General features: G+C 30.7%; 3 protein-coding genes across 5 annotated transcripts; 1 reads left to right on the top strand and 2 right to left on the bottom strand.

The window, feature by feature from the left end:
* The first annotated feature begins 2 nt into the window (after positions 1-2).
* Positions 3-5,857, top strand: RpI135 (RNA polymerase I subunit Rpl135). The gene is made up of 16 exons (XM_011638489.3): positions 3-386; positions 765-1,097; positions 1,214-1,453; positions 1,531-1,853; positions 1,944-2,203; positions 2,285-2,527; positions 2,614-2,891; positions 2,970-3,167; positions 3,248-3,355; positions 3,568-3,744; positions 3,837-4,051; positions 4,132-4,267; positions 4,477-4,633; positions 4,834-5,087; positions 5,301-5,465; positions 5,567-5,857. Exons 1-16 carry the CDS (start codon positions 318-320, stop codon positions 5,768-5,770), a joined length of 3,360 nt encoding a protein of 1,119 aa, XP_011636791.3. The 5' UTR covers positions 3-317; the 3' UTR covers positions 5,771-5,857.
* Positions 5,824-10,180, bottom strand: VhaSFD (V-type proton ATPase subunit VhaSFD). Of its 3 annotated transcripts, none has more exons than XM_011638486.3 (10): positions 9,996-10,180; positions 9,722-9,803; positions 9,459-9,648; positions 9,128-9,346; positions 8,044-8,148; positions 7,371-7,576; positions 7,195-7,279; positions 6,696-7,102; positions 6,463-6,576; positions 5,824-6,268 (listed from the first exon to the last, which is right to left on the bottom strand). In XM_011638486.3, the coding sequence occupies exons 1-10, from the start codon at positions 10,051-10,053 to the stop codon at positions 6,181-6,183; spliced, it is 1,554 nt and encodes a 517-aa protein (XP_011636788.1). In that variant the 5' UTR covers positions 10,054-10,180; the 3' UTR covers positions 5,824-6,180. The 3 variants fall into 3 exon arrangements, with proteins under 3 accessions (XP_011636788.1, XP_011636789.1, XP_011636790.1); XM_011638487.3 differs by having other exon boundaries at positions 8,044-8,133; XM_011638488.3 differs by lacking the exon at positions 8,044-8,148 and having other exon boundaries at positions 9,996-10,179.
* A 692-nt stretch (positions 10,181-10,872) lies between these two features.
* On the bottom strand, positions 10,873-13,661 carry APP-BP1 (Nedd8-activating enzyme E1 regulatory subunit APP-BP1). Its single transcript, XM_011638484.2, has 8 exons — positions 13,440-13,661; positions 13,102-13,266; positions 12,838-13,020; positions 12,201-12,696; positions 11,999-12,132; positions 11,478-11,680; positions 11,256-11,392; positions 10,873-11,165 (listed from the first exon to the last, which is right to left on the bottom strand). Exons 1-8 carry the CDS (start codon positions 13,505-13,507, stop codon positions 10,935-10,937), a joined length of 1,617 nt encoding a protein of 538 aa, XP_011636786.2. The 5' UTR covers positions 13,508-13,661; the 3' UTR covers positions 10,873-10,934.
* Positions 13,662-13,897: the final 236 nt, after the last annotated feature.

Here is a 13,897-nt window from a genome sequence, read left to right as displayed (position 1 = left end):
GCAAGCCACAAACCACAAGAATTGATCACAATTGAATGTGGGAGAATACTTGATTGTGATTGGCCCATTCCCACGACCCATGACACACGACGCATTGTAAAACGACACCGACACACGACGCATAGAACAGACCGGAATGAGATGCTTCTGGAACGCATCTTATTCACATGGCGATGTAGCGGGTGTTATATGATTATACATATGAATATAGTGTGCACGTGAAGTTGATAGAATCTTGAGATTTACATTTATAACTGAAAGTAAAATTTTTGGAAAAATTATCGTGATCTATATAATTTGTGGCAAATTTTTCAAACATGTTGCTTGATCCGAAATTAACAAATACATCACCGAACTTTGGTAAACCATCGGACAAACAAAACGAGGTTACTATCACATAAACTAAAGACCTACAAAATGATAATTAAAATCGTTTTTTCAAAACATTTCTAACTTAAATAATTTTAAGTTAGAACTTTTAAGAATTTAAGGATTAATATAATTATTATTATAAATTATTAATATAGAAATAAAAAGGAGTTTTAAGTTTAAAATTTATTTTTTTTAATATAGTGTAAATGTTTAATTTTTCTTTTATTACTTATATTCTAAATTTTTGTATAAGATTAAATCAATAAAGAACATTTTGTATTTATGCTATAATATTAAAAAACTATAAAGTTTGATATATGTATAAAAAAAAAAGATACCTTGATAAAGCTCAGAAAATTAAATAATCAATTTTGCTATTTGCTATGTTTTAGCTATTGCAATCTCTAGGTACACCTCATATTGATTCTTTTAATTATATGTTGGAAGATGGTCTTTCCCAAAGTATAAAAGACAGCACACCAGTATATTTAACTCTTCCTAATGACGATAAAGTAGTCCTCTGGCTGGATGATGTACATATCCATAAGCCCAGTGTTCCCTCTGGTACAATTGGTGTAAAAACATATAAAATATATCCAACAGAATGTCGACAGAGAGGTGGTACATATAAGGGTAAGATAATGGTGAGACTTGGATGGTCTGTTAATGGTAAAGAACAAGAAATTCTTGAGAAGGATCTGGGAGAAGTTCCAATCATGGTCAAGGTAACATTTAAATATAATTTTCTTTTAATTAAATGAACCTTTTTATTCTTATTATCTCATATAATTCCAAATATTTTTATTTATATAAGTCTTATTTATAAAGATACATTTTATAGTCTAATCGATGCCATCTGAACAAAATGAGTCCTGAGGAATTAATTGCTCATGGTGAACATGAACAAGAATGGGGAGGTTATTTTATAATCAAAGGTTTAGAGCGACTTGTACGTATGTTAATAATGACAAGACGGAATTATCCAATTGCTATTAATAGGCCAGTTTGGAAAGGTCGTGGTGAACAATTTAGTGAGTTAGGCATTTTTTTAAGGAGTGTGCGGGAAGATAATACTACTGTTGTATGTATCTGAATAGAATTTTTTTTCATAGATTATTTTTTTGTTTTTATATTATATTTTTTTATGTTTCTTTGCAGAACAACGTGCTGCACTATGTAACCGATGGATCTGCGAAATTTGCATTTACCTACAGAAAATCTACGTACTACGTGCCATTAATAATGATGTTAAAATGTTTGATAGATGTGACCGATTTGTATATTTATAAAACGTTAATTGCTGGTTGTGAAGATGATCATTATTATAATAATTGTATTATGAATATGTTACGTGCTATACATGAAGAAGGTTTACACTGGCATGAACAGTGTAAAGCATATATAGGAAGGATATTTAAGGTAAAATTCTCTGAATTACCTGCCGATGCAACTGATATAGATGTTTGCAATTACATCATTAAGTGAGTTTGTTTTATTAATTTTGTATAAATTCTTACGTAATTTCTTTTGTTATGTACCTTACAATATTATCGCTATATTTTATCATATAGGCATTGCGTCGCTATTCATCTTGATGAGCCTATTGACAAATTTCATTTACTCGCATTTATGACTAAAAAGCTCTTCGCTTTTGCGAATAACAAATGCGTTGTTGAGGGTGCGGATGCCGTAATGATGCAAGAATGTTTGTTGGGTGGTCACTTGTATCTACAAGTTCTCAAAGAGAAACTGAGTTCATGGCTAGCAGGGCTCAAACATTATATTCTCAAGCGTGCCAAGAGTGCTGGTAATAGATATACCTTAAATGTCCGTAAGTATTTTACTTGTAATATCAATTTTTCGTGAAAAAATCAAGAAATAAAGATAATTATCTCGAGATATTCTTATTTAGAGGAAATGTTAAATGTCACTAAAGTACGAAGTAATATTGATTCGCAAATGGAGTACTTCTTATCCACTGGAAGCGTAAAATCGTCCACTGGTCTGGGGCTCATGCAAACCTTTGGTCTTACAATTTTCGTGGAAAATATCAACAGGATGCGTTATATGAGTCATTTCCGTGCGATACATAGAGGCGCATTCTTTCAAGATATGAGAACTACCGAAGCTAGACGGTTGTTGCCTGATGCATGGGGTGATTAAAGATTTCTTGTATAATTATGTTTTATAAAATTATAAAAATTTTTATAATTTTAAATAATTATAATTATTTCTTTACAGGATTTATTTGTCCGATTCATACACCGGATGGCGCTCCATGCGGTTTGCTCAATCACTTAACAATGAATTGCATTGTCACAAAACATCCAGATCCAAAATTAAAAGCCGCGATACCTGCAGTATTGGTAGAGCTTGGAATGATTCCATTATCTATCGCAGATGATTGGAAAAATTCATATAGTGTTTTATTAGATGGAAAATTAATCGGGTTAATTCAGGACAAAATTATCAATAAAGTAGTGTATAAGCTTAGATTGCTTAAGACAAAGGGTCAAGAAGTGAGTTGCAAACGTCATAATTTTTTATTTAACTTGTTCATGTGCATAGCATATTTTATATATATATTTTTTTTTTAGGTACCATCAACATTAGAAATTGCATTGGTGCCAAAGAGAAATGTTCCAGCTCAGTATCCGGGATTATTTTTATTTACTAATGCAGCTAGAATGATGAGACCAGTGATAAATTTAGCTACACAGCAGATTGAATTCATAGGGACATTTGAGCAAATTTATATGGATATCTGCGTGCTTCCTCAAGAAGCATATGAAGGAGTAACTATAATTTTTTATATCATTTTTTCATTTTTTAAAAATTTGTAATTTTTTTTTATTTTTTTACTTTGTCTTGCTAGATAACGACTCATCAAGAAGTAAGTCAAACAACAATCTTTAGCAATTTAGCTAATCTTATTCCGTTGCCGGATTGTAACCAGAGTCCAAGAAACATGTATCAGTGTCAGGTAAAGCTATAATACATCAGATTAACATATTTCAACATTTACTGTTCGTATGTAAAAGTATGAACACCATTTGTATATTTGCAGAAATAATTTATAAGTAATAATGATTTGTAAAGTTTTGAGTTAGAAGTGCTCCAGTTTGCATTTTGAAGGATTGTGAATATTAATAACATTAATAGTATGATGATTTGAATATGTCAATATTTTTTCAGATGGGTAAGCAAACTATGGGTACACCATGTCACAATTGGCAACAACAGTCACAAACGAAATTATATAGATTGCAAACACCCGCTGCACCACTCTTTAGGCCAGTACATTATGATAATATTAATATGGATGACTTTCCAATGGGTACTAATGCGATAATCGCTGTTATTTCATATACGGTAAGTTAGTATTCTGCTGTTTAATTTCTAATATTAGAGAGACATTCTATTATTTGTTTTATAATTTTGTGTCGATAATCGGAAATGTACAGGGATATGATATGGAAGATGCGATGGTCATCAATAAATCATCGTACGAACGTGGTTTCGGACATGGAACGATTTATAAGTCTGAATTTGTTGATTTAAATGATAAAAAAAGTTACTTCGCTCGCAATTTAGAGAAACCTGAGCTTGCAAAAACAATCGATGTTGACGGTTTGCCTATACCAGGTACTCTTATCAAAGAGGGAGATCCGTACTATTCGTAAGTAGATCTTATAGCTTTAGCATTGTTATGTTGCTTTTTTATTTTGAAATCTTATCGATAATCTGCATATTTGACAGTTATTACGATGCCGAAAATGCCCAATATGTCGTTGGAAAATACAAAGGCACAGAAAATGCTTACGTCGACACTGTAAAATTGTGCGGTACATTGAATCAGGATCCCCGAAGAGCATGCATTACATTCCGTGTTCCTGTTAGTATAACATGATACATATGATACATACGCACATGCGCATACACACACACACACACACACACACACACACCATATATACACATATCATGTATATATATATATATATATATATATATATATATTATATGTAATATTTCATATGTATAATCGTAAATATGTATTTTTAAACACGAATTACATCATTTAAATATATGTTAAATTTTTAGAGAAATCCTATGGTTGGAGATAAGTTTGCGTCAAGAGCGGGGCAAAAAGGAATTCTCTCGCGACTATATCCTGTCGAGGACTTACCGTTTACAGAGACCGGAATGGTTCCTGATATTATATTTAATCCACATGGTTTCCCGAGTCGTATGACAATAGGTAAATTGCGAATTTATGTTGTTAGAATAATAATATGATATATAATAGTATCAAATACCTTTTAATTATAAGTTTATTCTAAATGTTTAGCTACTAATATTAAAAATTAAAGCATTCACAAAAAATTATGCAGATGTAATTAATGAACGTCAATAGTCATGTAAATTAATTAAATAAATTATTGTTTTCCTTTGTCATAGCTATGATGATTGAAGTAATGGCCGGAAAATCGGCGGCTATACACGGATTGGTTCATGATGCCACACCCTTTAGATTCGACGAGGACAATACGGCCATTGACTATTTTGGAAAATTATTAGAACTCGGTGGTTATAATTATTACGGAAACGAAAGAATGTATTCAGGTTTTTATGGACGCGAAATGACAGCCAGTATCTTCTTTGGCATTGTACATTACCAAAGATTGCGACACATGGTTTCTGATAAGTGGCAGGTAAATAGCTTATGGACACTTTTGCATCAACATTTAATAAAAATAGGATTTCTTTCGTTTTTTTTTGTCTTTGCTTACTATTCGTTTTTGATTGTAATTCTTCAAAGGGTTTTCTTATTTCATTTTTTACATTTTCTAAATACAATACTTAATAATTAGTAATTTCATTTTCTGTAATAATGAAAATAAGTTGAATACACATCTCATTTCTAGGTGAGAAGTACCGGACCGATAGACATGCTAACGAGGCAACCTATCAAAGGTCGTCGACGTGGTGGCGGTATTCGATTTGGAGAAATGGAACGAGACGCTTTGATTTCTCATGGTTGCTCATATCTTCTTCAAGATCGTCTTTTTCATTGTTCCGATAAAATTACGGTAAGATATGACTTTCTTTAATATTTTATTTATGAATTGGTTAAGTATTATTTATTTATATGCACAATTCTCGGTCATCTGATATAATTATTTGTTTGCAGACTTTAGGATGTCTAAAGTGCGGGTCATTACTTGGACCAGAAGTAATATCGAAAAGTAAATACCGTGAAGATGAAAAAAGATGCCGTCTATGCGGTGAAGAAGATTTCGTAGAGGAAATCGAAATACCATATATTTTTAGATTCCTTTTGATACAATTAGCATCCTGCAATATAAACGTTAAAATGAAATTTAAACGAGTTTAACCAACCGCGGACAATATGATTGTATGTATATATATATATATTACGAATATGACTTTTTTCAACAGAATAAAATTTTATTTTCTAACATTCGACAACATTCTATTCATAAAGTTATTACACGATGAAGTTTCTTACACCAACGTTTATATACCCATTGCGATGCAAAACGCATCGTCTATATACATAATTTGATCAATAGTTATGTTACAAAATTAGATTGCACAAAAGAGAATTCGATTTATATATCTTTTGTTACAATGATATATATAGAATGGAAGGGAATGTAAATATGTCAGTTACATATGTTTTTCAATAAGCGGATGATAGATTATATCACGCAAACTATAATAATCTTGAAACACTCTTGAAATCTGAAAATTTGTATAAATATTGACAAGTTGTATAAATATTCAAGCTTTCGCCGGTACTTGTGTTCCAGGCTTGTTGGTAGATGCTCCACCTGTCTGTTCCTTCTCTAATTGCTTTCCAAGATATTCCCTAGAAAGCAAACAATTTGAAATACGAAATCGTATATAAATTAGATAAAATAAAAAAACTGTATAGGATATATGGAAATCTTTAACTTAAAATATAATTCTTATAATTATTAATAGTTGTATGTCATAACATACGTAAATTTTCAGAAAACGAAAGATATGTGCGAAAAATCCAGAGTGTTGTTTGTCACTTACCAATTGTGTACCATAAGTTTTTGCACTGCAAGGAGAGCTTCGTATCTAACGTTAGGATCTTCGTGTCCGAGAAGTTGCATCACGCGTTGTTTTCCGCCGAGTTGTTCAATTATACTGAAATATACATGTAACACGGTATTTCAATATATTTGTTAAAATGTTTGTAGTTATAAACAATTTAAATATAATATGGAGTAATACAGTATAAATATGATATATATAAATCAACATACTGTTTGCCACGTGGATAATGGCGCACGTATTCGCCAATGTCAAAACTGGCCACGCTGAGAACAAGTGGGTCTTTACTAGTTTCTAATAAATGAACTAGAATTCGCAAGAGTTCACAATTCTTTTCATTAAGACGACTGGCATTTTCGCGCCAAAATTTGCCTGATTTGTGAACAGGTGACCACTCCAGGCGACCTGACTTTACTTCCGTCGAATATTCGTCGAACGAACTTAAATCCTGCACGGATGCTTGTAGTTTGTCATTGAGGAATTCGATATCATCCGTGATGTCCTCGTCGTCGAACTTTCGTTGGCATAATATCGAAAGCTGCTTCAATACTTTGCATTGCACCATAGCGATGCAATGTTCCTTGGCAACTTGTCCATCTTCTACTTTTTCGATCAAATTCTGTTATATGAGAAAAAGACGAACAATGAAAGAGTTTTATTTCATCATATCAATTATTTTTTTTCTATTTTGCAACATACATTCCGACTTACCCTGAATACTGCAAGTATAATACGTGTTACTTTTTCTTTGACCGAGTCGCTGAGTATATCGGCAAGAATGGGTATAACATTGAATCTATGATATAATATAATTAAATAATATCGTGATTATACGGAATATTATCCATTAGAGTATCTCGAGTAAAATAAGAGAGTAAGCTACTTACTTGTTCATCTTTTCAGCTAACAGAGGATTGAAAGTAAGTACCCACAGACAGAAAATAAGCTGATATTGTACCTGAAAGTTTACCCTGCCAGACAGAACGCTAAGGAGAGTCGAGATTCCATCGACGGACACAAACGCAAAGCGATATTCGTCTATACGAAGCATCATTTGGAGACATCGTGCCACTGATTGAATGTACTCATTATTCTAAATGGAATAAAAATAATATATAACATATGTATTTTTCTTCGCGAAAACAAAAAGAAACAAAGAGTGAATCTTCACTCGATTTAAAGGACAAGCGTTTAATAAATGTGTTGCTGCATGCAAAGTACGATAGTAAAATGATTCGACACCTTAAAAAAAAAAAAGAAAGAAATCAAGCATTTGAGGAAAAGTAAATTTTATAAGTTTGCAAATCGGCTTTGAGGTTTTAAGGAATTTGCATTAAACGTGACAATCACATAAAACAGGCTTTCATAAAGCACAAATCATGCATATCCGGGATTTAAGATTTACCAGTCAATTATCCTTAAACATAAGAGATACCATCCCGATGAATTATTAGTGGCTTGTTTGTTGAAAAAATATTTTAAAAATATACTTTTTTTATTATCTAATTCATTTAGAATCATAAATAATATTTTACTGTGATTAGTCGTTACAAAACCAACCGGATTGAGAAATTCGTGCAGTTCATTGGCTTCCTTGCCCTGCTCCACAGCAGTGTCTTGTTCTAGTCCCGCATGCAAGTCTGTGTGATCCTGAAGGGCATCGAACTAAAATCCCATCTCATTTTTTTATTCATTACAAATTCTACTATATAATTCGAAGAAATTTTTTATATCAGAAGCTTGAATACGAGAAGCGAAGTATCTAATTGTCAATTGCAGGACAATTTATTAGTTATTCCCATATTTAATTTACGACTTTTATCAATTTCCCACACTTCTGTCACATTCTATGATCTCCAAATAGCCACAATCCATTCGATTAGTATATTACAAGCATTATTTAATTAATTTTAAAAAACAGAAATATAAGTAATACATATCAGCTAAATTATATGAAATAATGTTTATATTAGAATGTTAGATATATTTGATTGTTAGATAGATGTTACATAGATTTAGCATAGGGACATGAAAACATTAAAATTCTTAATAAAAATTTTTATATTCATATTCAGCATTTAAATGAGATGCATGATCATTTCTAAAGAAATTTATAATCAAGCACAAGCTGGATTACATTGCATGCTCATATTGCATGAAGCTCATGCTTAAAGAAAAATTTTTATGTTATGCAAAAGACAAAGCAATATAAGCAGTTACTTAAAGCGACTAATATTGCATTAGCAAACATAAATTATTTAGTTATAAGACAAGCATATATTTCTTATCAATATATAGTAAATAAATTATTCAGAAAGAATGTTGAAAGATTTATAATAAAAAAAAAATATATATATATATATATATATATATATATATATATATATATATAAATAAACTTGTACATATTTATGTGAAAAAAATAAAAATAAAATAAAAAGTTAAAATAAATAGATCTGTATTAATATTGAATTGATATTTTAAATTATATTTATATTCAAAAATTTTGAATATTAAAAATGTAACTGACTAAAGTAATCATTATAAACTATATCCTGAAATAAAAATCAAATAAGTGACATCATATTAACAATTTTTTTCAATTTTCTTGTGTAACAGATATGCAGTAACTTGTCAAACTCACACTAAGTTTCAGCTGATCCTTAAGCCATGTTAAATAAAACTGAAGATCAGTTTTTTCCATGAGATCGTGACTCCAGCAAGCTAACTTGGCTATAATGCGTGATGTCATATTCATTATAAAGCCATCTTGCCTGTTTAATAGATTAAGGAATGGTCCCCAAACAGATTCTCGTTTTCGTGTGGAATGTTCACGAAAGATTTCCACACGACTGCGATCTTCCTATAAATATTATATTAATTTCAGTATAATAGTTTTCATTAAAAATATTGGCAAGATATTTTTTAAGAAAGATTTTTGTTTAATCTATTAAGTAAAAAAGATGCAGCTATACCTGCAGCATATCATCAATCATTGTAAGAATATATTGAATCGTCTGATCTTTTGAAACGTGACCGAGCAAATTAAGGAACGTTTTAGCTGCCTGATGCGGATTCTCCTTTAGCTTATTCTCTCTTGTTTTAGCATCGCTTGAATCAAAAGCTGCTATAAAATCATAGTCTTCTTTCGATATCATTTGTGATCTGAAAGTATTAAATTTTCTTAGAATTCAAACTTCTCAAACATAATCTAACATATTCAAGTATAATTACTTACTGGAAATATGATTGCCAATTAATTCGTTGATTTCTAATATCAGCAGCTTGCTGCTGGAGTACACTTGTAGCTGCCAGCATATCTACAAAAAAAATCATATAAATCAATATTCATATGCTAAACATAAAATATAATTAAAATTATAAAATAATTTCCATATAAATCAGTGTTCAATAAAGACAATATAATTATTAAGTAAACAATAAAAATGGATCACATTGCTGGGAGGGGCATTGTCAAATGGAATTTTCTTTTGTGCGACAAGAATAATTACCAATTTTCTCGTCCGGCAATGCCGGAATCATTTGTTTGATATTCGCACGGTCCACCATGATTATTGTCAAAACTTTGCGTCAATTTAAGAAATAATCTCGCTCGGAAAATCCAGCCTTCAATCCCCGTCGTCTCCCTTGGCTTCTTCAGCTGTTCGATCACAAGACCACGCAAATACCAACCTAATTCGACGTAATGGGGATTTTTGATGTTGCTAACCGTGCTGGGATTTTTGTTTATAGTCGGCGTAGTTTTGATTATGGCTGCCTTTTCAACAAGATCGAATGCAATATTATTGGCTATTGACTAGGAAAATTATAAAACTTCAGAAAATGCACTAAAAAATGGTCGATTATATTTTTTTGCAAAACATGTATACAAATAGACAAATATTTTGTCTGAAGATTTAAATTTATAGTTTAACAGAGCAAAATAGCTGATTTCTTTGAAAGACCTTTAGAATATTATTTTTGAATAGTATAGTTCTTAATTTTTAAATAATTTATTATCGGTTTATAAAAATTTTTACCCAATTTACAAATTTTTTTCAGAATTTGATCAATCATTCAATTATTAAGATTGCAAGATCTTTGAATTAAATTATCCTCTTTAATATGGAATTTGTAAAAAAATTATTTTTGAGACAGATAAATTTAAAAGAATTAGAGTAGCGCAATTATTAAAAGATGCTTTATGTTTTAGATACAATAATTTTTAGAAATTTACTTCATATTTCTTTTTACGCGGAAAACTCAATTTTAGAATCATGTACAAAACATAATAAGTGGAATAGAAAAAAGATAGTAATAACATTAATACATGTGAAAGCCATCTTAATTTGAGCGAATTAAAGAGAATTCATGAAACATTAATAAAAATTATAAGATTATATTATTACTTTAATTAACACAAACTTTTCTTTTCACATAGTAGTCCAGTTTTAAAAAAAGAATGTTCCTGAATTTGATGTAACAGCATCATAGATGAAAGTATTGTGAATTGGTTTATATTGACTCGTAATGAGCTTAATGACTTCCTGCGCTGCTAAGCCGCCTAGAAATGCGGAAACAGAATGTAATTCCGCACCACCAAATCGGCAAAGTTCGTGTACGTAATCATCTTTCGCTAATGGACCACATCCCCATTCACTCAACAATTTTGTGAGGCATGTCTGTAATAAAACTTGATTGTAGTATGCTTGACTACTATATAACACAATAATTATGTTATATAATTTTGTTATATCTATTAAAAATTGCACCTTAAGTTTTACGATATCGGGTTCCACTTGATCATCGAATTCGCCAGGATACGAATTATATTCTGTCTGAAATTTATCTACTCCCCGGAGCATGACATAGTAAATCATCATACTCTCTGGATTTTCTAAATTTTGAACTGAAAAAGATACAATTATTAAGAATAGTGTATATTTAACCAGCTATTATAATTATATTATACATTTTTTGAATAAAATAATTACCTATAATATTAGTATCAAAAACTTTAGGATCATATTCATCTGCTATACAACTTCCTTTCTCTACATGAATATTAGCGACATGTCTGCAAAACAATTTGACATCTTTTTCTAAGATTGAATCTGATGATCTTCCTAATTGACGTAACAATTGCAAAGTGCGCCTCCATACAGCTTCTGCATCTACCGATGCTTGTTTATGATAACTAAAATAAATTCGACATTAGTTATAACATTATATTGAAAATTAGCACGAAAAAATACTATAACCTTAGTGTATTTCAAATCAACAAAATTTTTAATATTTTTTAAAAATATTCAAGTTATGATTGTTGATTAATTAAAATAGTAATACACATTAAGTAGTAATAATAAAATTAAAAAAATATCTTTTATATACCTATAAACTTAGTAATAAAAGACTTAAGACTTTCTTAATTACATTGATACAGAAGATTGTACTACTTTTTCGTGCACCATCATCCTAAACAACTAATATATATTTTTTGGAATTAATATTGTACATTTGTTGAAGAGTAACATATTTTTCAGTGTCCGCAGTCATATCGGGAATAGTACCCTTGAGTGGTAGCAGTCCTCTTCCTTCATTATCGATGAAATCACGTACTGCTTTTGCAATAATCCAGAAAGAGCTGCTCTAAAATGTATTTATCAGTTTGAACACATGTTTCCAAAGAATATATAAATAAAATATTCCATTAATACCTTCGCTGTCAAGTTAACGCATCGATCATCATTTAAAATATTTATAACACTATCGGGAATATCGGATACTCTTATACATTTATTTACAGCCTTCATAGCTTCCTCAAAATTTTCCTCATTATTGGATGAATCATTTTCATCACGTCTCATGCCACTCTTTATCATATCTCTGAGCTGCTGCTTGTCTTTATAAGTTTTCGGTAAGGTGCCATGCTCCGTAACCCATTTTTCTAAGTATTTGTACAAAATAATTAAGTATGGTACATGACAATGATCTTTGAAGCTCATTTCTTCTAAATTTATGGAATCTATATGTTTTTTTAAACTATCGAATGGTCTATCCAGACGTAAATCTGGCGTTTCATTATCTGGATGGGTTTCTATAACTGTATGCTCCTTTACTTGAATTCGTATATATGCAATAAAACCTATACTTCTGCATACTATCAAAGGAATATTCAATTCCCAAAGTCTCTTGGACAGGAGAACTAATGTTCTAAAAATATTTATAAGAAATATTTATAAGAATCAATTACCACATATTCAGATTACTATACTAGAAACATATTTATAAGATATATATTTGATTTAATCACAATATTTTTTTGTAGATTACAATGTGTGCAATTAGTCTTACTTCTCAGTTAGTGCAGTCGCCACAACCATAGTAAAATTATTGAAAAAGTCTGGACTGTTGGATAAAATTTGTTCAGATTCTTCATCGATATAATCACCAGTCACATCTGGATTCATTTCTAAGAGCATTTGAGTAGCCACTTGCGCTCTGGATTTCCCAAGACTATCTGCTTCTAGAAAAAAGCTAAGTCAAATCCATTTAATCACTGAATTAAAGCATATCTTAAGATTCTAACATTATTATATTAAGGTATTGCCTACATACTTAGCTTCGATATCCTCGTCAGTGATCTTCTTGCCATCAACTATAGTGAACGCCCCTATACCTGGAAGCACTAACGATTTTAGTATTTCCGTGCCAAGTCCAGTAGCATTTATAACACAAACATGAGCAGCCTCCAAGGTTGCTTGACCATGATCGCCCCATAACCTGTCAGAAACAAAGATCTCTGTTGTATAAAAGAAAAAAAAGAGAACTTTAAAAAAAAAAACGTAACCAAAATCAAAAGTAATGAGACAAAGTTTCCTGTTGCATAGAAAAGAAATAGAAAAATAAAGCTAAAATTGTCTTGTATCGTAACCTCAAAGTATATTATAATATACCTCAATTGTCGATCGTATTTACGGTTTTTTTCAGATTGCTCGGGCGATTTCGACTCAGGGGATGCCATCGGAGAGATGAATCTGGAACGAGTGTGGTCGGTGGTAAGAAACACCTTGAGATGCACAGCCACGAATACAGTGGCCGCACTACACTTGATGGATTGTGTCAGTGACTGACACACACATTCTGTATGTCATGTATATATACACATATATATCTAAATTATGAATACGAATATTAAGTATAATAAAATATAAAGCAGAATTTAGATTTGTGATTATTTACGAGATTAATAAAAAAAAAAGAAAATATGTATACATGCGCATGTGTGAGATTTAATCAGCATTCAACATTTGAAATTATAAGAAATGAGAAATTTTAAGAAATTGTCGCATTTAAAATTTTGACATTACTGCTCATTGTACTACTTTCGATTAATTATAAGCCAAAGGTAGCT

Source organism: Pogonomyrmex barbatus, unplaced genomic scaffold (assembly GCF_055798465.1).
Source record: "Pogonomyrmex barbatus isolate J1 unplaced genomic scaffold, ASM5579846v1 scaffold8, whole genome shotgun sequence".
Taxonomy (NCBI): Eukaryota; Metazoa; Arthropoda; class Insecta; order Hymenoptera; family Formicidae; genus Pogonomyrmex; species Pogonomyrmex barbatus.
The sequence above is the reverse complement of the archived record's forward strand: the minus strand, read 5'-3'. Positions and strand labels throughout refer to the sequence as shown.